Raw genomic sequence first — 25,802 nt, 5'->3', positions numbered from 1 at the left:
AAATGAAATAGAAAATATCAAAGTGCTTCATATGTAGTAAGGGTAAAATATTGTGAAACCTTTCTTTCAAATGAAGTGTGTTCATTTGTGTGACTGTGTGTACATATGTGTGGTGGAGTACTGGATCACAATGTATTAAGGATTAAAGTGTAAAAAGTTTGAAATACATTGGCTTGGTGGGTTAAGACACTTAATCAAGTAGGAATTCCAGCTCTCCACTTCTCAGCTCTGTAACTGAGCTGAGTTCTCTAAGTCTCACTATCAACTGTAAAACAGATACCTACAGTACTCACCTCACGGACTAGGGAATACAATAATAGCTAACATGCACGCTGGCACTATGTAACAAGTTCTGTTCTTTACGTATTACATATAATTCACTCCTTCCTCACAACTCTATGTAGTAGATACTACTATTATCTCCATTTTGCAGATGAAAAAACTGAGGCACACATAGAATAAGAAATATGCCCAAAGTCCCCTAGCTAATAGGCAGTAGAGCCAGAATTCTAAGCAGACAAACTTGCACCAGGATCTGAGAACTTTCACACTAAACTATAGTGCTTACTACAATGCCTAATATACAGCAAACATGCAATAAATGTTAGTTGTGTTGTGGTTGTTAGATACAAGTTTTCTGTAAGATTAGAACCTTTTTTCTGCAACTTTATGAAACATTTTAGAAAGTATTTTTGTTTAAAAAAATCCACCTTCAAAGCAATAAATAGTGCTTTAATTTAAAAAGAAAAAGGCTTTGATAGATTTCAACATTACCTCTCAATTCATAGCAAACTAGGAATAAAAAAAAAACTTATTTATTTAATATGATAAAGGTTATTTAAAGAAACCTAAACCAAATATCATACTTAATGGTGAAATGCTTACAAAAGTTTTTCTTTTAAGATTGGAAATAAGACAAGGATGGGCCATTGTCAACACCTTCATTCAACAGTGTAAGTATTGGAGGTTCTAGACAGCACAGTGAAATAAGAAATACACAAAAACTAACCATATTTCTAATACCATCCACAAAGAGATAAAATTTTTAAAAACCTGCCACTTACAATAATATCAAGGAAATATAAAATAGCTAGGATGCAAACCAATAAAAACATGCAAGATCTCTATGGAGAAATTGTAAAACACTTAATATAAAATATTTCTAAGATAAATTGAGGAAGATTTCAGTAACTGAAGAGAAATACTACGCTAACATACTGCAAGTTATTCCTGTAAAGATCAATAGAGTAAAATCCCATTCAAAATCCCAACTCTGTATGTTTGTGTATAACTTGAGATAACTGTAAAACGTATATGGGAAACACAAAAGAACAAAAAGAGCACAGATAGTTGAGAAAAACAAGACTTTACCATATATCAATATTCATTTTAAAGTTACAGTAACTAAGATATGTTTTATCAGCTTAGGGATAGAAAATAGACCAAAGGAACTGAATGAAGACATACCATACCACAACACAACCAGGCATATTATGGATATTTAATTTATGGTAAAGTTGGCACAGCAGAGCAGTGAGGAAATGACAAGTCTTTTCAGTGAACAGCACAGGACAATTAGGTATCTATATGGAAAGAAAATGGGACTTCACCCTACCTCACACCAGGCAAAATATTTAATTCCAACTAGATTCCAATGTCAAAAGCAAAATAACATACCTCTCAGATGATAATTTAAAAACCTTCATGATCTTGGATTAGGAAGAGATTTTTAAAACAGGCCACAAAAAGCATTAATCATAAAGAAAAACTAATAAAATTAGACTACATTAAAATGAAGAACATCCAGAGAGTGAAAAGTATGAGAGAAGATAAATGCAATACACATAAACTACAAAGAGCCAATATTCAAAAATATAAAACTCCTATACAACATTAAGAGAAATGCAAGCCAGCAGAAAACTGGGCAAGAAAGTTGAACAGGCATTTCACAAAGGAGGCTATCCACATTCACCAATAAACTTAAGATGTCAAATCTATTAGTAAACAAGGATATGTTAATTAAAACCACAATAACATACTAATGGCTAAAAATTAAAAAAAAAAGATTTCAAGTTATGATGGCAATTTGGAAAAACTAACTTTCATATGTTATTGATAGAAGTGTTTATTAGTCCAACTACTATAGAAAACAGCATGTCCCAGGGTACCTGGGTGGCTCAGCTGGTTAAGTGTTTGACTTCAGCTCAGGTCTTGATCTCATGGTCTGTGAGTTCAAGCCCCGCATCAGGCTCTGTGCTGACAGCTCAGAGCCTGGAGCCTCTCTCTGCCCCTCCCCCGCTGGCACTCTATCTCTCAAAAATAAATAAACATTAAAAAAATTTTTTTTAACTAAAAAAAGAAAAGAAAAGAAAACAGCGTGTCATTATTACTGGTGAAGATATACCTTTTTATATTTCCAGGTATATACCTGACAGAAATGCATGCATATGTGTATGAATGGACAAAATTGAGGATGTTCATAATGGCAAGCTTTGTCAAAGCTGCAATTAAAAATAACCCAAATATACGGGGCGCCTGGGTGGCTCAGTTGATTAAGCATCGGACTTCAACTCAGATCATGATCTCACGGTTTGTGAGTTTGAGTCCTGCATGGGGCTCTGTGCTGACAGCCCAGATCCTAGAGCTGCTTCAGATTCTGTGTCTCCCTCTCTTTCTGCTCCTCCCCCGCTCACGCTCTCTGTCTCTCAAAAAACAATAAACATTACAAAAAATAATAACCCAAATATGACTCTATTTGACTATATACAGTTATCTATAGTCAACATGACTATAGATAAATAGGTTTATTCATACAGGGTAACACTATACAGCTATAAAGGTATTAAACTACTGCAACAACATGGATGACTCACAGAAACAGTGTTGGGCAAAAGAAGCCAGATCGAATAAAAAACCCAAAAACCGAACCATTCTATACGATTTCATTCATATTAAATAAGTTAAAACAACAACAACAAAAATAGGCACAGATGGGAAAGAGACATATAGTGAGAACACTGCTGGGGGCGGGGAAAGGAGCTTTTGGATCCTGGCAACATTCTATTTCTTGACTTGATTCATTAAAAGCTGTGAAACTGCATTTATGTACTTTTTCCCAAGTGTTATATTTCATAGTAAAAAAGTTGAAAACAAAAGAGCAGGGCACTTCAGGAAAGGGAAAGGACATCAGCAACGGGGGAAAAAAAAGGAAAACAAATGTAAGGTATGTCTGGGCAAACTACATTGATATACAGTCAAGCAGAGTGATCTTATAAAGGAATGGTCAGAGAGAAGTCTAGAAAACTGGAATAGATTGTAATCCATTTTATCCTGATAAAAGACTACTGAGAGTTTTAAATGGAGATTATATCTGGATCAAAACAATATTTTAGGAATATCAATCTTACAATGATGTGTGGGTTGTGACAAGATGAATGGCATGGGCATCTGTGGGTAAGAGGAATGGGGAAAGGATCAATCAAAAATGAACTTGAGGTTCTACACTAAGGTGGCTGTGTGAAAAGTGGTATCACTAACAGAAAAAAAGTAACAGCTGAGTGAGGGACAAAATCAATGGCTTTAGTTTGTTTTTTTAAATGTTTTCTTAATGTTTATTTATTTTTGAGACAGAGAGAGACAGATCATGAATGGGGGAGGGTCAGAGAGAGAGGGAGACACAGACTCTGAAGCAGGCTCCAGGCTCTGAGCTGTCAGCGCAGCCTGATGCAGGGCTCGAGCTCACAGACCCTGAGATCATGACCGGAGCCGAATCTGCAACATATGGAAGAGCTGAAGCTATGGCAATAGGCTACAACTCTAAGGAGGAAGGGGATGTGTAGAGAAGCAACGGCAGGATAAAACTGAGACACAGGGGAAGGTAAGAAGTTTATGGAAGGAAAGTGAGATGACTTGATCAAAGAAGACATAGGTGAAATAATCCATGATTAAGAGAAAGATAAGAAACAAAAGCGTTTCATAAACAAGAGAGTATTGGCAAATGCAATGCAGGTCAAAACGTGTGAGAAAGAAGAAAAGTCTCAAAGGTTACCAACTAATGAGATTTTGGGTAAACTGGTCAGAACAAAAATCATTCTGAATTAAAAACAAGTGAGTGGTGGGGCTGGCTCAGTTGGAAGAGCATGTGACTCCTGGTCTCAAGGTTTTAAGTTTGAGTCCCACTTTGAGTGTAGACAATATTTAAAAAATAAAATCTTAAAAAAATAGGTGAGTGGTGAAGAAATAAAATCAGCAGTGTTTTATTGAGTAGTGTCACTCCATTTAAGAGTGACAGAAAAACAGTTTATAGGAAGAAGCAACAGATTTTAAAAGGATGTTTATTTTAACTGGGAGAGATGCATATGGATTTAAAAGAAGATAAACATAAGAACAAAGGCTTTTAAGAGGCGATTGAACTATAATTCAGGCATATGTTCAAAATAAAAACCTGCATGAAAAGTAAAAAAAAAAAACTTAACATTTAAATTTTTCTTCTTAGTAAGACAAAGATAAGTCACTTGGCCATGGTCAGAAAAGTAAAGTGATTCGCCCAAGGTCACATAGTGAGTCAGTGACTACTTTTCCACTCACTACTTTTCCAAAGACAGACCTCCCATTATACCAAACAATTTCCTATAGGAGTAGGGGGCAGGAAAAGAAGGATGGAATATATCAAAACCGAACCCCAGTGTTACTGCTGCCTTTTTTCCCCAAACCAAAGAAACAACAGGAGTCGAAACAAAATCTACGAAACAAAAAACTAACTAGATGTATTCTTACCATCCTGTGAGTGATCACTTAGTATCTCCATATTAGCAACCAGTTCTACTTTAATTTGGTTAAATACAGATAAAAGCCTGTTACCAAAATTTCTCTTGCATTCACATCTCCACTCAGCCCTACTGTTACAAAAATACCTCTCCCACCCCAAGAAGGACATTTTACTCATTCCAAGGGCTCAGGTTACGCAAATTACAAATGGAAACTGATTTTTATCAAAACCTGCTTTTCAGACTGTGATGAAGGCCAGATTTAGGAAATGGAGAGTACAGCTGCTTACTTGACCAAAATTATACTGACAACTAAGGCAATCTGGAACTTGCCTGGCTAAAAAGTATTTAAAACAATTTCAACTGGATTACTGGTTCTAACTACCCCGATGAGCTGCACATTCTAAATACGACTGCACTCAGTTTCACAGGTCACAACCACCTGAAATGAAGTCCTTGAAACTGGGAACAGGTACCCTCAAAATTTCATCTGTAAACATAGAATTTAAACAGAAATGAGTGAAAATCATGAGAATCCTCCTCGACCCATATTCCTCCTCTACTGCACATACTACTATAAAAATCCATTTCCAGAGGCCACATATGGAGGATCTCAGAGGAGATTTTTTTTTTAAATGTTATCAGTTGAATGAAAACAAGTGAGCAGTTCACAAGATTGTCATGGACTAGGTGTTAGGAGTTATCCTTACAGGTCACTGAATAAAAGATGGGAAAGACAAAAAAGGGGGGGGGTGCCTGGCTGACTCAGTCTGTGGAGTATGCAACTCTTGAACTCAGGGTTGTGAGTTTGAGCCTTGTGCTGTGTGTAGCGCTAAGGGCTAAGGGGAGGGAGGGAGGGAGGGAGGGAGAGAGAAAGAGAAAGAGAGAGAGAAAGAGAGAAATAAAGAAAAAGAAAGAAAAGAAAAAAAGAAAAGAGAAAAAAGAAAAAAGACAAGACACGACACAACAAGACAAGACAAGACAAGACAAGACAAGACAAGACAAGGGGCATCTGGGTGGCTCAGTCAGTTAAGCAGCAGATTTTGGCTCAGGTCATGATGTCATGGTTCGTGAGTTCGAGGCCCCACATCAGGCTCTGTGCTGACAGCTCTCAGCCTGAAGCCTGCTTTGGATTCTGTGTCTCTTTCTTTCTGCCCCTCCCCTGCTCATACTCTGTCTCACTCTCTCTCAAAAATAAATATTAAAAAAAATAAATAAGAAAAACAAAAGACAAAAGAAAATGTTACTGTCATTAACTGCTTAGGCCTGAACACAAAGATGAAATTGTTCACAAATTACAATTAGCTGAAGCCACAGGAAATAAAAGAGTCCAGAGAAAATGCTACCCCATTACTCAACAGCTAGGGCCAAGAAAATAAAAATTCAGACCACAGTCCCTAATTCCTTCCTGTCACTCTCTTATATGTAGGAACCTTTGAATTAGGAATCAGGTTTTTATTTGTAGTGAAACAGTTTTCATATTCATGTCAATTTAGGTTTTCCAGTTGGAGATAAGACCCTGCAAATCTGTGGTTTGTCCTATTTGGATTGCTACTGGAAACTTTGAAGGGATCTCTTATTCATTTAGGGAAAAAAAAAAGAGTTGGTTGAGCCTGGGGAGTCTTCTCTGAAAAAAATATATACATATTTCATTAATAACTTGGATCCATGCACTATAGCTCTCAACAAGTATTTCTGAAATTGGAAGTATAAAGTAGACACTGATTCCCTATGTAATAATTATTACTTCCTCCTTCAAATCATCTCTTGACATTTATTCATTGAATAAATATTTGAGAGCTCCCCTGAGCTCTTCACATGTACCTCACCAAAGTGGAGGACACAGACATCAATCCCACAATTTCAATACAGAGCAGTCAACACTAAACTACAAAGAGAAGATATACTGGGCACAGAGAAATGAGTGATTCTAGAGCTAGATGAGGAAGCCAAAGGAAAGATTATCTAGAAGGTGTCACCTGAACTGGGCCTTAGAGCACAAGTATGTCAAAGGGAATTTCAGCCTGAGGGAACAGTGCAGGCAAGAGGCTTGCTGGCAGTAGGTATTTAAATGTATTTTAGGGGTGTGGTTGTCTGAGATAGAAGGAGGTGAGGAAGGCCTTGATGAATGCTAGAACTTGCAATTCCAGAGTTAGACTGACTTGGAGTCTTCTGTAGGGAGGCTACAGGAATGCATGAGATTGTCAGAAGGCAGTAGACGGTAAGAGAATAGAATATGTAATAGACATCTTTTGGGCTGTCTTCTCAGCTTACACTAATCCTCTTTTCTTTGAGAACAGCCACTGCCCTGGCCTGTAAGGCACCAAGTTTGCACTGCTAGATAAGCTGACTAGAAGAGGTAATGGTTACCGCTAACTGGACTGAAAAAAGACAATGGCCCAAGTTGGTTCAATGAAATTTTCTGTTCCTAAGACTTTATAATGGGGACAAATGGATTGCTAGCTTCTGATGGAACTGTAAATGTGACCAGTGAGATGGTCTTGTTCTAGAAAAGGAGAGGATGCTCACCTCTGGTAGTGGTGGCGATGAGGGGTGGGGATAAAGTGAATCGGAAGTGCTATACCTCCTGGTTTATAAGAGTTGCCAGTAGTTGCTATGACTCCTGAAGCTTAAATATGTAATAGAAACATACTGGTCTCAATTCAATCTCAATCCAATCTGAACAAGCCTGCTTTCTCCCTTTTTTCACCAAGAGTTTTATAGCCTTTGGAGTTTAATACCACTAGTCCCAACAAGTGACTAACTGCATACTTACATGATTTCCAGTCCCCTTATCATACTGATCATCTGCCTTTCCCTCTGGACATGTGCCTGCTTGTAAGGATCATATGAAAAGAAATTGCTCAGAATCTACTGTGGCTTGGGGCACCTGGCTGGTTCAAGTCAGCAGAGCATGCAACTCCTGATCTCGAGGCTGTAAGTTCAAGCCCCGCACTGGATGTAGAGAGTACTTAAAAATAAAATAATAAAAAAGAATCTACTGTTGCTTGATGAGTCCAGAGCAGAGAGGGAGTCTATTCTTCCTATTCCCTTTTGTATACCAGGTTTTGGGGTTTTTTTCTAAAGACTTAAAAAAATTTTTAAGTAATCTCTATACCCAACATGGGGCTTGAACTCACAACCCCAAGATCAAGAGTTGTATACTCCACTGACTGAGCCTAGGCATCCCTACTGTATTTTTAATTAATATAAATCCGGTTTATCACCTTTAAGGCAGGTGTAATGTATTTGTGAAAGTATACACTATACTGCGTAAAAGATAATGGATTATGGGGCGCCTGGGTGGCTCAGTCGGTTGGGCGGCAACTTGAGCTCAGGTCACGATCTCGTGGTCCGTGAGTTCGAGCCCCGCGTCGGGCTCTGGGCTGATGGCTCAGAGCCTGGAGCCTGCTTCTGATTCTGTGTCTCCCTCTCTCTCTGCCCCTCTCCCGTTCATGCTCTGTCTCTCTCTGTCTCTCTCTGTCTCAAAAATAAATAAACGTTAAAAAAAAATTTTTTTTTAAATAAAAAATAAAAAAAAGATAATGGATTACTATTATTGATCAATACTTAGTGTATACAAATACAAACTCAGATCCCCTAAGCTTTTTTCATGTTTGCTGCTAGGCAGCCTCATTCACAACCTGTAATGATAAGCTTAGGCCTTGGCACCAAATACAAGATTTCGTTTATTGCTTTGTCTGAGTCGCCCTGATGTTCCTGACTGTTTAGATGGTATGAGCTTTCCCTCCTAGCTTTGGATCATCAATAGAAGCCGATGACCCACATTCTATATCTGTACTTCCAGCTTTTATACAAAATTGGTAGGATGAAGCTAGGCTTATGACCTCAGGCTGGTCATTTCTCTACACATTAAAAAGTAATATAGTAAATACAGTAATTTTTATATCAAAATTTATATTTTTTAGCTCTGGTTTGATATTTATACTCGCCTCCCCCAGTTTTACTGAGATGTAACTGACATACGAGCACTGTATAAATTTAAAGTGCACAGCATAATGACCTCACTTACATATACTGTGAAATAATTACCACAAAACACCGTGATTAAGAGGATAAGCCATGAAGTCAAACTGTCTGAATTAAAATCTCAGCTTTTACATTTATTAAATGTATGGTCATATTGTTTCAGTTCTCTCATCTATAAAATGAGGATAATGATAGTACTTATATCACTAGGTTTCTGTGAGGATTGAGTTAGAACAGAGTTAATACATACAAAGTTCCTGGCACATAGTAAATGCTCAATAGGGGCAACTGGCTGGCTTAGTTGGTAGAGCATGCAACTCTTGATCTTGGGGTTGTAAGTTCAAGCTCCACGTATAAAAATTACATTAAAAAATTAAATCTTTGTTTATTAAAAAAACATTTTTTTAAACGTTCATTTATTTTTGAGAGAGAGAGAGAGAGTGTGTGAGAGGTGGAGGGGCAGAGAGAGAGGGAGACACAGAATCTGAAGCAGGCTCCAGGTTCTGAGCTATCAGCACAAAGCCTGATGCAGGGCTCGAACCCACAAACTGTGAGATCATGACCTAAGCCGAAGTCAGATGCTTAACCGACTGAGCCACCCAGGTGCCCCCTCCCAAAATTAAATCTTTAAAATGAAAAAAAAAAAAAAAAAAAAAAAAAAAAAGCTCAATAAATGTAAGCTAGTATTATTACTATTATCATATCATCACCATTTTGTCTCAGGATATTTATCAGTAAAATGAGGACAGTGATTCCTCCTGAAAAGTTCCTACAAGGACTACATAGGAATGTAAAACAAAGTGCCACATGTATATATTCTAAAGCTCAGGGTGCCTATGAAGAAGGATCGTAATTCACCTGAGTGATGTCTAACTCTGGCATGCCTGAGGCCTACTGGGTTTGCCTATCAATCAGGTATTGATATAGTAGCTTCACATATCTGGCTTTCTTCAGCAGCTTGATTGCTCCCCTTCACATCTATCTAAGTTTTGGAGATTACTGCTTGGGTTAGAGAACCAAAATTTATTTATTAAGCTTTTGTAGTAAATTATCTTTGCAGTTATTTTGTTTTTATGTTTTATTTTTGCTGTAATTATAAAGTCAAAAGAAAACGCAACCCCGCTTTGCATCCTAGCTAGTCACTATTTTAGCTGTGTGATCATCTCTCTGAGCTTGTTTCCTTATCTATAAAGATAAAAATATTCATCTTACAGAATTGCTGTGAAAATGAAGCGATTAAAATATGTAATAGGCCTGTAGAGTACTAGAAATGAAGATACGGATCAACAAATGTAGTTGCTTTTTATTATGCTATGGTTATTATTTCTCCACCCAGATGCCACAGCTCTTTTTAGAAATATCTTCCATGGGTGTCTGGCTGGCTCAGAGCATGCAACTCTATCTCAAGGTTGTAAATTCAAGCCCCATATTGGGAACAGAGATTACTTAAAAATAAAACCCTGGGTACAAAACAGATGAACAAAAGGGAAGGGAAGCAAAAATAATATAAAAACAGAGAGGGAGACAAAGCTTAAGAGACTCTTAAATACAGAGAACAAACTGAGGGTTGCTGGGAAGGTGTCAGTTGGGGGAATGGGCTAAATAGATGGGGGCAATAAGGAGGACACTTGTGATAAGTGCTGGGTGTTATACGTGAGTGATGAATCACTAAATTCTATTCCTGAAATCATTATTACACTATATATTAACTAACCTGGATTTAAATGAAATAAAATAAAAATAAAAAAATAAGTAAAACACGGGGCAGCTGGGTGGCTCAGTCAGTTGGGTGTCCGACTTCAGCTCAGGTCATGGTCCCACAGCTCATGAGTTCAAGCCTGGCGTCGGGCTCTGTGCTGACAGCTCAGAGCCTGGAGCCTTCTTCAGATTCTGTCTGTCTCTCTCTCTCTACCCTCCTCCACTCATGCTCTGTCTCTGTCTCAAAAATAAACAAACATTAAAAAAAATTTAAAAAAATAAGTAAAACAAGCTGTAGGTAAAATCAATTTTAAAATATTAAATAAATAAATAAATAAATAAATAAATAAATAAATAAAAATTAGGAAAAATATATACATATATATATAAATAAAATTTTGGGGGCACCTGGGTGACTCAGTTGGCTGAGCATCTGACTTCATCTCAGGTCATGATCTCCTGGTTCATGAGTTTGAGCCCTGCATCAGGGTCTCTGCTGTCAGCGCAGAGCCCACTTTGGATCCTATCCCTACCACTCCCCTCTGGCACCTCCCCCACTTGTGCGTGCTTGCGCGTTCTCTCTCAAAAATAAATAAATGTGAAAAAAAAAGATTTTAAAAATGCGTTTTAGGGGTCCCTAGGTGGCTCAGTTGGTTAAGCGTCCGACACTTGGTTTCAGTTCAGGTCATGATCTCACGGTTTCCTGAATTTGAGCCCCACTGTGCTGACACCACAGAGCCTGCTTGGGATTGTCTCTCCCCGCAACACACACACACCCCACCTCACTCACCCTGTCTCTGTCTCTCCCAAAAATAAATAAACAAACTTGGAAAAAAAATGCATTTTAAAAATAAATAAATAAAATCTTGGGGCACCTGGGTGGCTCAGTCCGTTAAGTGTCTGACTTCAGCTCAGGTCATAGTATCACGGTAAGTTCAAGCCTCACATCCGACTCTCGGCTGTCAGTGTGGAGCCCCCTTCAGATCCCCTGTCCCCCTCTCTGCCCCTCCCCTGCTCACGTGCACTCTCTCTAAAGAGTGAAAAAATTTTAGCAATAAAATAAAATCTTTTAAAAATAAAGAAAGAAATATCTTCCATGCTTTTGAGTTTAATTTACAGGTCTCTGTTAGCAAGGTGAAAATACACATAGTGCAATTCTACCAAATGGTTAAGGCAGAGCTGCCAAAAATCTCTTTTAGGAAAGTGTGCATACACAAAATTGTCTTTGCATTCATTTCAAAGAGGCTCTTAGGGACTTCCATTATAGTGTAGCTTCCAAATGTTAAAATCTTGTGCTTCTACCGTCAAACACCGAATTAGAGACTGATCTGGCTACTGAAGGTTTCACCTACGAGGATATTACTGACTTTGAGAGTTGATGTGTTTACAGTTATGCATATTACCATTTGTGACTTCTCTGATTATGTGATCCTGGACTTTGCAGTCGTTAAATTTCAAAGCCAGAGGGGGCTTGAGAAACACTAGTTCCGCAACCTAGAGGAACTGAGGTCCAGAAAATTAATTAGTGCATGTTTACAGAAGTAACCTCTACACTGTAGCTACCTCTGCATTTCATCTGGTTCAAAAAAATTTTTTTTAACATTTATTTATTTTTGAGACAGGACAGACAGAGCACGAGCAGGGGAGGGTCAGAGAGAAAGGGAGACACAGAATAGGAAGCAGGCTCCAGGCTCTGAACTGTTAGTACAGAGACTGACGCAGGGCTCGAACTCTCAAGTTGTGAGATCATGACCTGAGCTGAAGTCGGATGCTTAGCCAACTGAGCTACCCAGGTGCCCCTCAACTAGTTTTTAAATGACCTATGTAGAGGCACCTGGGTGGCTTAGTCGGTTGAGCATCTGACTCTTGATTTCAGCTTAGGTCATGACCCCAGAGTCATGGGATCGAGCCCCATGTTGGGGCTCCATGCTCAGTGCAGAGCCTGCTTGAGATTCTCTCTCTCTCCCTCTGCCCCTCCCCTGCTCACATGTGCATTCACTCACTCTCTCTGAAAAAAAGAGGGGGTGCATCTGGGTGGCTCATTTGGTTAAGCGTCTGACTTTGGCTCAGGTCATGATCTCACAGTTCGTGAGTTCAAGCCCTGCGTCAGGCTCTGTGCTGACAGCTCAGAGCCTGGAGCTGCTTTAGATTCTGTGTCTCCCTCTCGCTCTACCCCTCCCCTGCTTATGCTCTGTTTCTGTCTCTCTCTCTCAAAAATAAAAATAAACATTTAAAAAAACATATTAAAAAAATAAAATAAAAATTTTTTTAATTATAAATAAATAAATAACCTATGTATCTACAACGCTCAATGGCTATTATTCTAGATCACATGAATTTGCACACCAAGCTTTCTATTCTAGTAAACTAGTAACTCTTTGCAGAAATTGGGAATACTGTGGAATCATCTTTAGTGTTAAAGTGTTCAAGGCAACTTTCTGAAATTTAAATATCAGAAATGAATATTAGATGGGCCTCAGAATTGCTATATAGTTTCACAGTGAAATCCTTAAAATATATATGTAAACTCTATGTGGACCAGCACTTTATCTGTCCTGATCACTGCAAGGGCCTATCCACGTAGGCTTATAAACTGAAAGTACTCAGGAATGTTTGCTGAATGAATGAAAGAAATTGGACAAGTATCTGAATTCTTTCCTTTTTCTAACACTTTTCTACCTTGGCTTTCAGAATACCATTCTCCAAGTTTTCCTACTTTCTCCCAGACTACTAGTTTCTCAATCTCTTTTACAGAATATCTTTGGAACTCCTGGATGCTGACATATCTTCAGGGGTTGATCCCTGGACATCCTTTCCACCAATATCCTCTCTTTAAAGGACTCAATCTTCCATTTATATTGTGACAATTCCCCTAACGTGCATCTTTAACCAAAAACCTCCCTTGAGTTCCAGACTTTGACAACTAAACTGCCTTATATTTAACACTCTATCTGGCTTTCTAACAGTCATCTCAAACTTACCGAACATAATTCTAGATTCTATTCCTGTGTCCTATATCAATATGTTTCTTGGTAACATTCTCCATATTACTAACTGAAACCAATACCAATTAGTTGCTCAAGCCTAAAATCTAGGAGTCATTCCTTAATCCCTTTACTTTGTTTTATATTCCATCATCCAAATCATCAACAAATCCTATCAATTCTCCCTCCAAACCAGATCTCAAATTTACTCTCCATCTCTAGTACTACTGACCCTAGTTTAAGCTACCATCATTTCTCACTTGGATGACCATTTGGTCTACTATTGGCCTCCCTACAATCCATTTTCTAACCCATCCCCAGGGTGGTAGGGGGTGGGAAGGGTCTTTTAAAAATCTGCTCAACCCACTTCAGATGAGCACAAGTCCTACTTCGGGCGAGCCCTGCTTCTCTCTCTCCTTCTCTCTGCCCCTCATGGGATTCTCTATCTCTCTGTCCCCTCACTAACTTGTGCACTCTCTTGCTCTCTCAAAAATAAATAAATAAATGAATTAATTAATTAATTAAATGCTCAAAAAACCTTTTAAAATAAAAATAATATTTAAAAACAATCTGCTCAAAATGCTCTAATTACTTCCTTTTGCACTTCAAGTAAATTCCATTGCCCTATATGATCAAGCCCTATCCTAATTCTCTGACCTGATCTAATAATTCTACCCTTCCTCTACTCACTATGCCATATACTGGAAATAATCCTTTCTCATTGTCAAGAGAGCAATTTATATCTAGGGAGAGGATTACAGAGGGCTAAATCATAATATATCAATTCAACTGTTTAACATTCCTAAATCCCACAAGGCACTGCAGAATTGTGAGAAAAACCTACATGTCATAAAGTACACATTGGCTATTAAAGAAAAAGGCTGAGCATTGTAAAAGATATGATGCATAAACTATGGTTTTAAGAATTGCCTGGAAGGGGCTCAGTCAGTTAAGGGTCCAACTCTTGATTTTGGCTCAGGTCATGATCTCACAGTTGGGAGAGAGCCTTGTGTCCGGCTCCATGTTGGGCATGGAGTCTGCTTAAGATTCTCTCTCTCCTTCTGCCCCTCCCCTGCTCACACACATGCTTGCACATATTCTCTCTCAAAAAACTAAAAGTAAAAATTGCCTCAAAATATTAGCGAATGGCTTCCATAACTACTAACTGTATGCCCTTTCCATCTTTAGTAAGTAAAGAACTCTCAAAATTCAATGATAAGGATTAAAAAAAAAACAAAAGTAAAAGACTTGGACACTACATCAAAGAGGACATGTGACTGGTAAACAAGTATATGAAAAAATGTTCAACATCATTAGCCATTAGATAAATGAGATACCACTACATATTAGAATGGCTAAGTTTTTAAAATAATACCGAAAAAAAAAATTAGGGAGGGAGCCAAACCATAAGAGACTCTTAAAAACGGAGAATAAACTGAGGGTTGATGGGGGGTGGGAGGGAGGGGAAAGTGGGGGACGGGCATTGAGGAGGGCACCTGTTGGGATGAGCACTGGGTGTTGTATGGAAACCAATTTGACAATAAATTTCATATAAATAAATACATACATACATACATACATACATAAAAAAATAATAATACCAAGTCATGATAAAAATCTAGAGCAACCAGAACTCTGGCACCTTTCAAATGAGAATGTAAAATGATACAACCACTATGGAAAACAGGCAGGTTCTTATAAAGTTAATTTTTTTAAATGTCTGTTTATATTTGAGAGAGAGAGAGAGAGAGAGAGAGATGGAGACAGAATCTGAAGCAGGCTCCAGGCTCGAGCTCGACACGAGGCTCAAACTCATAGACCTCGAGATCATGACCTGAGCCGAAGTCGGACGCTTTAACTGACTGAGCCACTCAGGAGCCCTGGTTCTTATGAAGTTAAATATATACTTAACCATATGACCCCCTCAAGTCTACTCTTAGTAATTTATCACAGAAAAATTATAACTTAGGTTCACACTTAAAACTTGTACATGAATATTTATAGTACCTCTATTCATAATCACCCCAAAGTAGATACCCAAATGTCCTTTAAAAGGTGAATGGATCAACAACCGTACAATGGAATACTATTCAGTAAAAAAAGAATCAACTATTGATAGAGGTTAACAACTTGGATGAATCTCAAAGGCATTATACTGGTGAAAGAAGCCAGCTTTAAAAGGTTACATATTATACACTTCCACTGTCAGGAAGATAAAAAATTAGAGTAACCGAGAACAGACCAGACCAGACCGTGGTTGCTAGGAGGTCAGGAGTAAGGTGAGGGTATGACCACATAGGGATAAGTAGCATGAGGGAGTTTAGGGGGTTAAACTGTTCTGTATCTTGATTGTAGTGGTAGTTTATACAAATCTATATTCAGAGACTGTACACCAACTCAAGACTCCTCAATTTTACTGCATGTTAATTTTAAAATAAAATTTAAAATTTAAAACGTAAACAACTAATACTAAATACTACCAAAACCACTGTAATATTTTAGTCACTAATCATCAACTATTTCACCTAGATAGAAGTAAAACTACACGGACTACCTCAGTAAAAACATATACAGCTTCCCCTAGACAACTAAAAGAAACTCTTAGTCTTAACTAGTCAAAGAGTGTGGGTAAGATATTATTAGGACTCTATTTCTCCATTCATTAAAAAAATACAACAGACTCCATTCCTGTTTGGAACATTCCCACAGAGCACAGATGACCCTAGGCAGAGGGTATAACTGCTTAAAAGCATTTAGCCAAACCCTTTCCCTCTAGAAGACCTGACAATTTGTAACAGGGTTAAGTAAGGCTATAGCATGCTCTCCCTAAATCCCAGCAGCAGTGGTGTCCAGGCTTCTAGCTTTGAGGCAGATCTGTGCTCCTTTCTAACAAAGTACTACATTAATCTCTTCAACATATCTGCAAAGGGAGGATTAAGAAGAATGTAAACAGGGCTCTCTTAGGCTCAACAGGGGTAGAGGAATCCATTCACAGACTAAAGCTCTCTCTAGGGCATCCCTTGCATCTAGAACCAACCAATTTTCCTGACCTATATGGGCCTTACTTATAACCCATCCCATACCCAGTCAGGTTGTTTTATATTGCTAGGCCTTTGCTCATGCTCCTCTTTCGGCCTGGGAGACCCTCCCTCCCTTTACTGGCCTGGCAAATGTCAACCAATCCCTCATGATGCCTTCCTGGTTGAAGTCTAACCTGATAGCCCAAACAGAAATGAGCACTCACTCCTACCTCTGCAATAACCTCTGTACCCTCCAGGATTGCTATCATTGTTCCTCCAACACCTGTTGCACTTACCTATTTGTCTCTACTAGGCTATATGGTCCACAGAGCAGACAGAGATTCTTACTTTTTCTGCATCCCTAATGTACACCAAGCACAGAGCAAACACTAGTGAATGTCAGTTGAATGAATGAACAGTATAGCTTCCCTACTTGCAAATCAAAGTGCACAGTTTATAAGAACTCTAGATGACAAACTAGTGGGCCAGTTCAGACACCTTGTGCTAATGCTTAAAAGCTCAGTACTTAGCTCCCTAGGTCCCTGCCCAATTCTAAGGTCTTGGTTGAAGAGAGACCAATTAGCATGCTTTAAGTGAAACCATATGTTCTAGGAGAATGGAAAATGTAGTTGCCACATTTTCTTTTGCTTTACCAAAAGGAAATCTTCTGACCAGATTTAGCTTAATGGGCCCAGAACAGAGACATGTGCATTATTGGAGATTCTCATACTATTTGCCAAAAAGTGCTTTTATAACTACTTCCATGTGTAAAACAATGTTCAGAATAAGTGGTAGAATCTCTCTATATTTATCACTAAGACCAAAAATCATGAAACTTAAACAATGCATAAGCACTCCTTCTCACACCACACACACACAATTTTACTAATGTAGCCATCAGAACCAAACAGTTGTGCTCCCTGAGGCACTGAATCAATATTTTCATAAAACTAGCACTCCTTCCCCCTACTCCTCAAGACTCCCTAGACATTCATCATTCTCTTACTTTGGGGTAAGACTAATGGTTGGTAGAAATAAAGAACAAAGAAACGGAATTATTTTTCAGCATATGACATATGGTGAACTTTCTATATTAAACCTATTCTATGGTGGGTAGTTTTTCTCTATTATCAGACTGGCAACCTCATGGCAAGTATTTTAGTGTACATGATTCCAAAAGGCAGGTAGGCATGAAACCAAAGATACTGGTATCTGCCTATTCAAAAGGAACCTAGAATCCTAAGCAATTAGCAAGTATCTCATGGCAAAGTTAAAAAACAAAACCCATCAATGCATACGAGAGTGTGTGCATATACATACAGCCAAGACTTCCATGACTAACACCTATTGGGTGCCAAACTTTTCACTTAACATACTCTTTCCACACTGACTAAAGTGCATGCATTTTGGGATTAAATGGCCACTGGGATGATATTTTTTTTTAATGTCCAAAACACGCATTTGCTGTATAGAGTGATTAATGAACTGTAATTGATATTTAATGTTACCCATAACTTATCCACTCCTTTGAAAAGCAAAGCTAGGTTGCTGTAGCCATTACTTTGAAAGAACATGCTGAAACCTCACAAAAGGTAAACATTTTTGCTAACAGTGAATAGGATGCAAACAGAGTAACAGTGTTTAGAGTATTTCCACACTTTTGCCAATTGCAATCCAGGACTCTAATTTTACTATGTTAAGAAAAATATTTGAATATTCTATTTTGGAACCATACATTTGGAAGAGCAAAGAAGTTTCAAGAAATATGTAGCTAGCTTATTAAAAAAAAAAAAAAAAAAAAAAAAAAGCTAAAGAAATCCAGGGCCCCAAAGTGAAAACAAATCCTTCTGCCGGTTTTGAATAATGTTTTTGCAGCCAATGTTCCTCCTCTCCCCATAATTGTTAGTATCTGTTAAGAAACATTAACATTATTCCAAAAGGGGAGCTACAGTTCTAATTCACCTGTATTCCCAGGGTTTAGAACACAGTAAATGCTCAATGAATGTTGGCTACATAAGTTATAATTTTATACACAGAGATCAGAATAATGAGCCACTAATACAAGCTCTCAACCCCCAGAAGGCAGGGAGACTGAAGATTCCAAAGTTAAATAGTGCAGTGATTAGCATGCTAACAGTAGTCTCAACTTTACCAGCTCATGGTAAAGTTTCTAAGAAGGACCTATTAAGTATGGCCATAGCCACTGTCTTGGCATCTATTTATCTACCAAACACATGGAAGGAGATGACTAAGTTGACTATCCTTTCTTTCCTGACCATTACTTAATCTGCTCACTTAGAGTCCATCCTCTCTTCTTTTTCTTCCAATCAACCAACTGTAAAAGACTCAGAGGGAAAAAAAACCTGCAACTTTTGCAGAGACCCTCTCATTACTAATTATTTTTATTAGCTCAGGGATAGATTATTAGCATAGCAACTGGTTGTAAAGGAGAAGGCTCAGCAGCTTGTCTCACTAGTTGTACGGCATTTTCAAGGCTAAATTTCCAAAGGGCCCCTCCCTAAACGTTGCTCATTGAATGGAGGCATGGGGGAGGTGAGGGGCAGGCTTTCCTACTTGGAATATTAAATAGTACCAGCTACAGGCTCACCAAGAATCCTCTCCTTCCTAATCTCCCTAAACTTGCCATTCTTTCAAAACTCATTCCAATTTCAAGGCATGTTAAGCATGCGCTGGGCGCTGTGACAGAGGTTCTCTTACTTAATTCCTGTAGCAACCCTGTGAGATTGGTTATTGCTATCCCCTGTTGTACCTACGAGGAAATTGAGGCTCACAGAGGTCAAGTGACTTGGCCAAGTGACAGAATCAGGCTGCTGACATTCTCTTTACCCAACACTGGGAAGGCTACATAGCAAAGCAACAGATGCAACCAAGTTTTTATGAGCCATTTGGGCAACAGGGAATGAGTTCTTACCACACAGACCAAGGGATCTGCTCAGAGGCCATGGAAGCTGCAGCAGGTTTTATTTTTGTTTTTGTTTTTGTTTTGTTTTAACACCTAAAAATCCTTTAGGAATTCTTCCAGGCCCCAATGACAATTCACAGAGGCCCACCAGTCAGTTGACTCCTGACCTTCCATGCTTCTCATCCTAATTAATGCAAGGTCCTTGGATGACAGTGTGAGCATCAAGACCTTGTTAGAGTTAGCAATGACCTTTACATCTATCAGGCTTTTCAAAATATGTAAAACAGCTGTGCATCAGGAACGCCCCCAAATTCTCAACCTTGAAATAGGAGTAGATGCATTTTTCCTAATTATGGTGTTTTTACCAAGTCTTTGGGAAAGGGCTTTTCACGTGGCTAAAAAATATTTGAGGAGTGGCTTGTTTTTCAATTGCTCAAAAAACCACTGAGGCATGCAGAGAGAAGATCCTTAAAAATGAATGGATTTCATTGGTTTAAAAGGAAATCCCAGTAGCAGGGGAGACAGGGAAAACAAAATGATCTGAAAAAATCTGGAGGGGAAGAGAGAATATTTGGTTTCCATACTTATGCCTCTAATATCCTTTTGTTCTCCCACCTCATTGTATTAAGGATGCTAAATCAAACATGATTGCAGTGATGTTTGTGTGTGAAAATGACAAAGGCAATGGGATAAAATCCCAACCTCATCTTGAACCCTGAAGACTTTTATGGCTTTTCCTTCCCTAGGCCCTCCCCCTTAAAGCACATTAAAGACCACATTGTTCAAAGGGTCATGGTAGGTTTCATACCCCATTTTAATACAATGTAAACGGTAACTGAACTTCTAAGTTTTGTTAGTAATATTTGTGTATCTCAGGAAAATGTCCATTAAAAGAACTGATCCCTTGGTTTAAATTAAATATTAATGCAGAATTATAATGTATCAGAGAGGCAAAAACAATGATATCAAGGAGAGTCTGTGATGATTAACCTAGATTTTCTTTTAATACATCATTTTTCCCAGAATAAGGGTAGAGGTGAGGGATGGGTTAAAAATATCCAGATGATCTTGTTAAGTGTCTATGTATTTTCTCAAGTCTCAAAACTGTCCAGGTGAATATGTCAGGTCTCAACTCAAGAAGCATAAAATTACACTTGGGGCTCATTTCAACTGCAGGTCTTTCTCCCCACCCTATTCCATAGTGTATCTGCAAGTCACATTATGGACCCTAAGTTGGTTTATGCATTTATTCCTGAAAGATTTCAAATGGAGAGAAGGATATTAGAGTCTCTTTATGATTCCATTTTCCACAGCTGTTACCATCAGTTGTCACCAATACTTTGGGGGTTTAGTGGAAGAGAGGCGGCAATGACTCCATTACTCTTTCCAACAGCCATAAAGAATTTGCATCATAAAAGCACCTACTGAACCACTGCCTTAGTCCTCTGAAAAAAGGATACAGTAAAACAGGAATGTTATAGGTGGGCTTAGGAAAGAAGAATTCAAAAGATGAAAATCTGGACGGGAGTAAAATTACAACATACTTGGTTGTGCTTTTAAAATCATAATTTCATTGGTGGAACTGCTCACTTTTCCAAGCTCAGGCATCTCTGTTCAATCAATACCCATATGATATTTGTAAAAGGTGGCATGATATCATGACTTCAATGCATTTTAAAATAAGACCTATGATTTTTGAAGATTTCTTGGCTATGAGTCTGGTTTAAATGATCTCAAAATAACACACTAAGAGCATCTGTTTAGTTCAGATGAAGTTTCAAGAGCCAATACCAGCTGCCAGGGGAGGGATTTCACACACGTGTTACTCAAATCCTAACCAAATTTTGTTTTTTTTCATTCCCTTAATGGTGCCTCCAACGCCAGTATGGTAAAGCAAACATTAGAATAAAAAAGAAAGAAGGAAGAAGGGGGGGGGGGGGAGAAAGAGAAAGAAAAAAGATTACTCAATGCACTGATGCATGTGACTAAGACCAAAATGATCACCCTCTCCAATTCAATACAGTATTAGCATGAGGACAAAAGCCGTTTAAAAATCAATTTGGAGTTATTTTTAGTGGGGACTGCCTGATCCTAGCAAGTTGAGGAATGAGAATATTCCCAACATTAAAAGGGCACTCTTTAAAGTATTTTCTCCTTTAAGAGCAATCTGATTTTCACAAGGAATTCATTTGGTGGCATTGTTTTGGTTTTAGGTGTCTGTCCTGCCAGGCAGGGGCCATGCACAAGGGCTGCATCTATCTTGAAGTGTGCACAATGGCCTCTCTTGCGGCTCACTCTCTGTTATTGATCCTTACAGATGCTCCAAGGCCCTTCCCCCACCTTTCTCCAAATCCCAACCCCCCATTCTGAAAGATAGCTTAAGAAATAAGACTTCCTGCCTAGCGACTGGCAGGGCTGAAAGACCAGATTGTATGACTCCACAGATCAGGCCTGCCACAGTGAAAGCTTGAATAGAGTTAACCCTCTGTGAACTAAAACAAAACATTTGTATGCCCAGCTGTGACAAAGGTTAATTTAAATGGACAAGGGCCCAATATCTAAAACCAGGCAACACTTTTTTACAGTAGCATTTTCACTGCACTCTTTTGTAAGTAGTCTGATTTTGCTTTTTAAGCTTCCAAAGATCTCCTTCAGCTGGGATAATTCATTTTGCTTTGCTAGAATTTTATATGGAAGACTCAGGTGGAAATTTTAAAATTCACTTCCTTGTTTTATAGAAGTCCTTGTTTTAGTACCATAAATTATTTTCTGTCATTGAACAGCCAAGAAAATCAAAGTTTCAATACTTAATTAAATTAGAACTGAGTGAGAACTTTCTCTTCAAATCTTTTTTCTCTTTCAGAACTTGTGGACTATATGACACTAAGAGATTCAATCTGGCTGGAAAAATATCCAAATTCTCCAGAGCTATCCTTTCCAAACTTACGTAACCACAGCTCTGGTTATCTCTGCCTATACTTAAACTCCTATTCCAATGGATCCACAGCAAATCTTACTTCTTAAATGACTCCTTTCTGGAAAATCTAGTATACCCAGGTTAAAGGAATTTCTGTGAATATTGGGGGAAGAAGAGGAAGCTGTTCAAAATGAAAAATAATAGGTCTTGCATATAACTGATAATTTCAACAAATTTTGTGGTTTCCGCTAATATACATTAAAAACCAATAAAGGTAATAATTCTGGCATATATGGTGCTGGGAAAGAACGCAGAGGGAGTATTACTATAAAGAATAATGTTGTTTGGGAGGAAGTCGGTCCCACTTCCCCAGTTTGTCCATCTTCAGAGTGAGAATGAAACTGCAAAGCTGCCCGTGGCAGATGTTAGCCATGCTGCAAGGGGCTAGGAAGCTTTCCTAGGACTATCTATTTCATTAGTTAATATCCCAGAAATTTACAAACTACCTCAAATCTGAAACTCTTCTGGCTATAGCTCAACAGAGCTTGCCTACAAGAAACCAAACTTTTGGCAAACTCTTAGACTCTATAAACACAGCAAACAAACAGAGCAAATCTTTAATACCAAGAGTCATCTTCTAGCTTTTTCTTTAGCTGTGTATGAATTTTCTGGCCCAAATAATAAAGTTTTGGGGCACTGGGGTTTTTCACACAAGTAGGAGCCAATCTCTGAATACACAAACTGCAATACTTACTAGTTGCTATAATGAAACAGAGAGAGAGAGAGAGAGAGAGAGAGAGAGAGAGAGAGAGAGAGAATAATGAATTTACCCATTTTAAAAACACCCTACTTAAAAAGAAATTAGCAGTGGCTTAGTCTTATACCCCAAACCGTAAAGTATCTAAGTTCCCCCAAAGGAAATGAGGCTACCTTATCAATGGCCTCATGACCCCAATACTATCTATAATTAACAGTACTAAATAAGGCTTTCACAGATGGTGAACTGGATTAAGGAATTTAAAATATAAACAAATTCTGTCAAGAGGTAAGCAGAACAATTTTTTAAAATGTAAACTTTATGTAAGGATTGTGATGAAAAGTGAAGCTTACAATTTTTTTCAAGTCACTGTAAAATTTAAATCCAGTTTTTTTCTTTTTTTTTCCCCCCGCTCTCTTAAAATCATCAACCACAACAATTAATTTACTATATTTCTCCCTCGCTCTTCTACATTCCAAAACATTTATACCCAATTGCAATGTATATGAAAACTTATTGGCTGAATTTTGCCAAGACACAAAAAAGGACTGGACTGCCTCCCACCTCCCTCAAGGGTACTATTTGTTCTAAACCTTCAAAGAAAATTTCTAAACCTCAGATTTGGGCCCAAACTTAAACAGTCAATTCCCTTACCTTCCCATGTCTCCATTTCATGCTTCTCGGAGTCTGGTGAGAAGTTCTATCGCAGCCATGAAGAAACAGAGATTACGGGACAAGTCCAGCTTGATGACCACCCTTCCGACACTTGGCCAATTTCTCTCTCTTAGCTGGGACTACGACAGTCATCCTCACAGGTCAGTTTACAAGCCAGTCATGTGATTAGAAAGTTCAGGCGCTAAGGTCACAACGTGTATGGAGTTCGTTTATTACCAAAGGTTATCTAAGTGGAACTGATAGACTTATTTTCTTTAGTTAACAACACTGCCTAGCACGTCTCTCTGAAAAGTATTGTGGAACATTTAATAGGAAATACTCCTCTGGACTTCTTTAAACTGTGATCTTAAAATTAAAAGGCAGCCTTTTAGAAGACTTAGTTTTCATTTAATTTAAAAGGGTTCTAATACCTGGCATTTTTTCTCCTTTTCCTTTCAAGAGCTATTCTATACTATATTTTCCTATATTCTGGATTAGAAATTTTAGAAAGTTGAAATATTTGGCACAAGGAAAACACAAAACAAAAACTCCATGTTATGCATGTATTGGGTTGAAGGGGGAGGGTAAGACTGGGATTCCCTGTTTTTTGTCATTATAACAAACAATGACAAGGCAAATTCTTCTGAGAAAATTAAAACACGGAACTCTGATATCTACAGGGTTCACTTTAATTCTGGCCCTTAATTTCCATGCTCTGGTTATACACATTCATGTCAAAATGTGGAGAAAGAAAACTAGGTCTGCAAAATCCTTTTAGAATGCACAAAGGTTAGAAATATCATTCCTTGCCCCCAGCCCAAAGCTTAAATCTTTAAAGTAAGCTTCAATTCTTAAAACTCCTAAGATCTTAAGTAATCTTACGCTATGCCTCCCTGATGGTGAACCATACTAGTAACACACAGGGGAGTGTGTTTATGCATATACGCGCTCAAACCTTGCCACAGAGCCACAGAGGCTGGCAAATTTGAGCCATATGCTAATGACAGATGATGTCAAACATTCAGCTATCCATTGAGATGGCAGGAAACAAAAACAGAGCAAGCTCCTCAAAGAAGGTGGGATGATCTAAAGACAGACAGATTCCCAGTGATAAATGCTTTTTAACCATGCAAAATTGTTGCATCCTACGAAATCTCCCTTTCTCCTTAGCCCAGCCTTGGGAATAACTTAAGGCTAGGCACATTTTATAGCAGTGTTCCAGAAAAAAGAGGAGACCCTCCTTGGAGTGGGAGTGGAGTCTGTCACTTGGCAGCCATATAACAGAAGGGCAAATATTGCTACTACTGTTACTAAGAGGGCTTCTCCAACTAAAAGAGACCATTGGGGTTATCTTACAAAGTAGGGCCTAGAGAAAAAGTGGCCAATGATTTAGAGAAGAAAAAGGTTATAATTTATCTGCCTAAAAATAAATGTTCTGCTATTACCACCACATACCTCACCCCAACAGAAACACATCAACCAGTTTCCCCACTCCCAGTCTTATAGGAAATTAATAGAGATTTTCTTCTCAGTCTCTGTGGAACTTAACGCAGCTCTCATAATTTTAGTAAAGTGACTATAAAAAGAATGATGGGGGAAAGCTGAATAAGGGGAAAGTGTACCAGCAATTCAATTGGGAACACTCCTTCAAAGGACAGCTCTCTGTCTCCCTGAAGGATACAGGTATATCTAAAACTCAGCACCTGCATACAAGAGAGGGGTAGTAAGCATCTTTGCTTTCACTGCACCAACCTTTGAAGACACGACAAAATGGGAAATTATCAGTCCGGCTCCCAGGATCAAGAGTGAGGCAGTGCCTTTGATTTTTAAGGGTAAGGCTTAGCAATAATCCTTAATATACTCATAAGCCCAGGAACAAATCTTTTTTTTTTTTAACGTTTATTTATTTTTGAGACACAGAGAGACAGAGCATGAGTGGGGGAGGGGCAGAGAGAGAGGGAGACTCAGAATCTGAAACAGGCTCTGGGCTCTGAGCTGTCAGCACAGAGCCCGACGCAGGGCTCGAACTCACGGACCATGAGATCATGACCTGAGCTGAAGTCGGACGCCCAACCGACCGAGCCACCCAGGCG

General features: G+C 38.5%; 1 protein-coding gene across 3 annotated transcripts in view; it reads right to left on the bottom strand.

The window, feature by feature from the left end:
* The window catches only part of NR6A1 (nuclear receptor subfamily 6 group A member 1), a 227,333-nt gene that overhangs the window by 48,129 nt on the left and 153,402 nt on the right, over positions 1–25,802 (bottom strand). The window contains exon 1 of one of the 3 annotated variants that reach the window (XM_027035092.2): positions 23,710–25,608. The exons of the other annotated variants lie outside the window; for them this stretch is intronic. Within the exon in view, the coding sequence (XP_026890893.1) occupies positions 23,710–23,725 (16 nt within the window). The 5' untranslated portion in view covers positions 23,726–25,608. Of the gene's footprint in view, positions 1–23,709; positions 25,609–25,802 lie in introns of those variants that run through there. 3 annotated transcript variants of the gene reach the window in all.

Source organism: Acinonyx jubatus, chromosome D4 (assembly GCF_027475565.1).
Source record: "Acinonyx jubatus isolate Ajub_Pintada_27869175 chromosome D4, VMU_Ajub_asm_v1.0, whole genome shotgun sequence".
In the NCBI taxonomy this organism is placed as follows: domain Eukaryota; kingdom Metazoa; phylum Chordata; class Mammalia; order Carnivora; family Felidae; genus Acinonyx; species Acinonyx jubatus.
The sequence above is the reverse complement of the archived record's forward strand: the minus strand, read 5'-3'. Positions and strand labels throughout refer to the sequence as shown.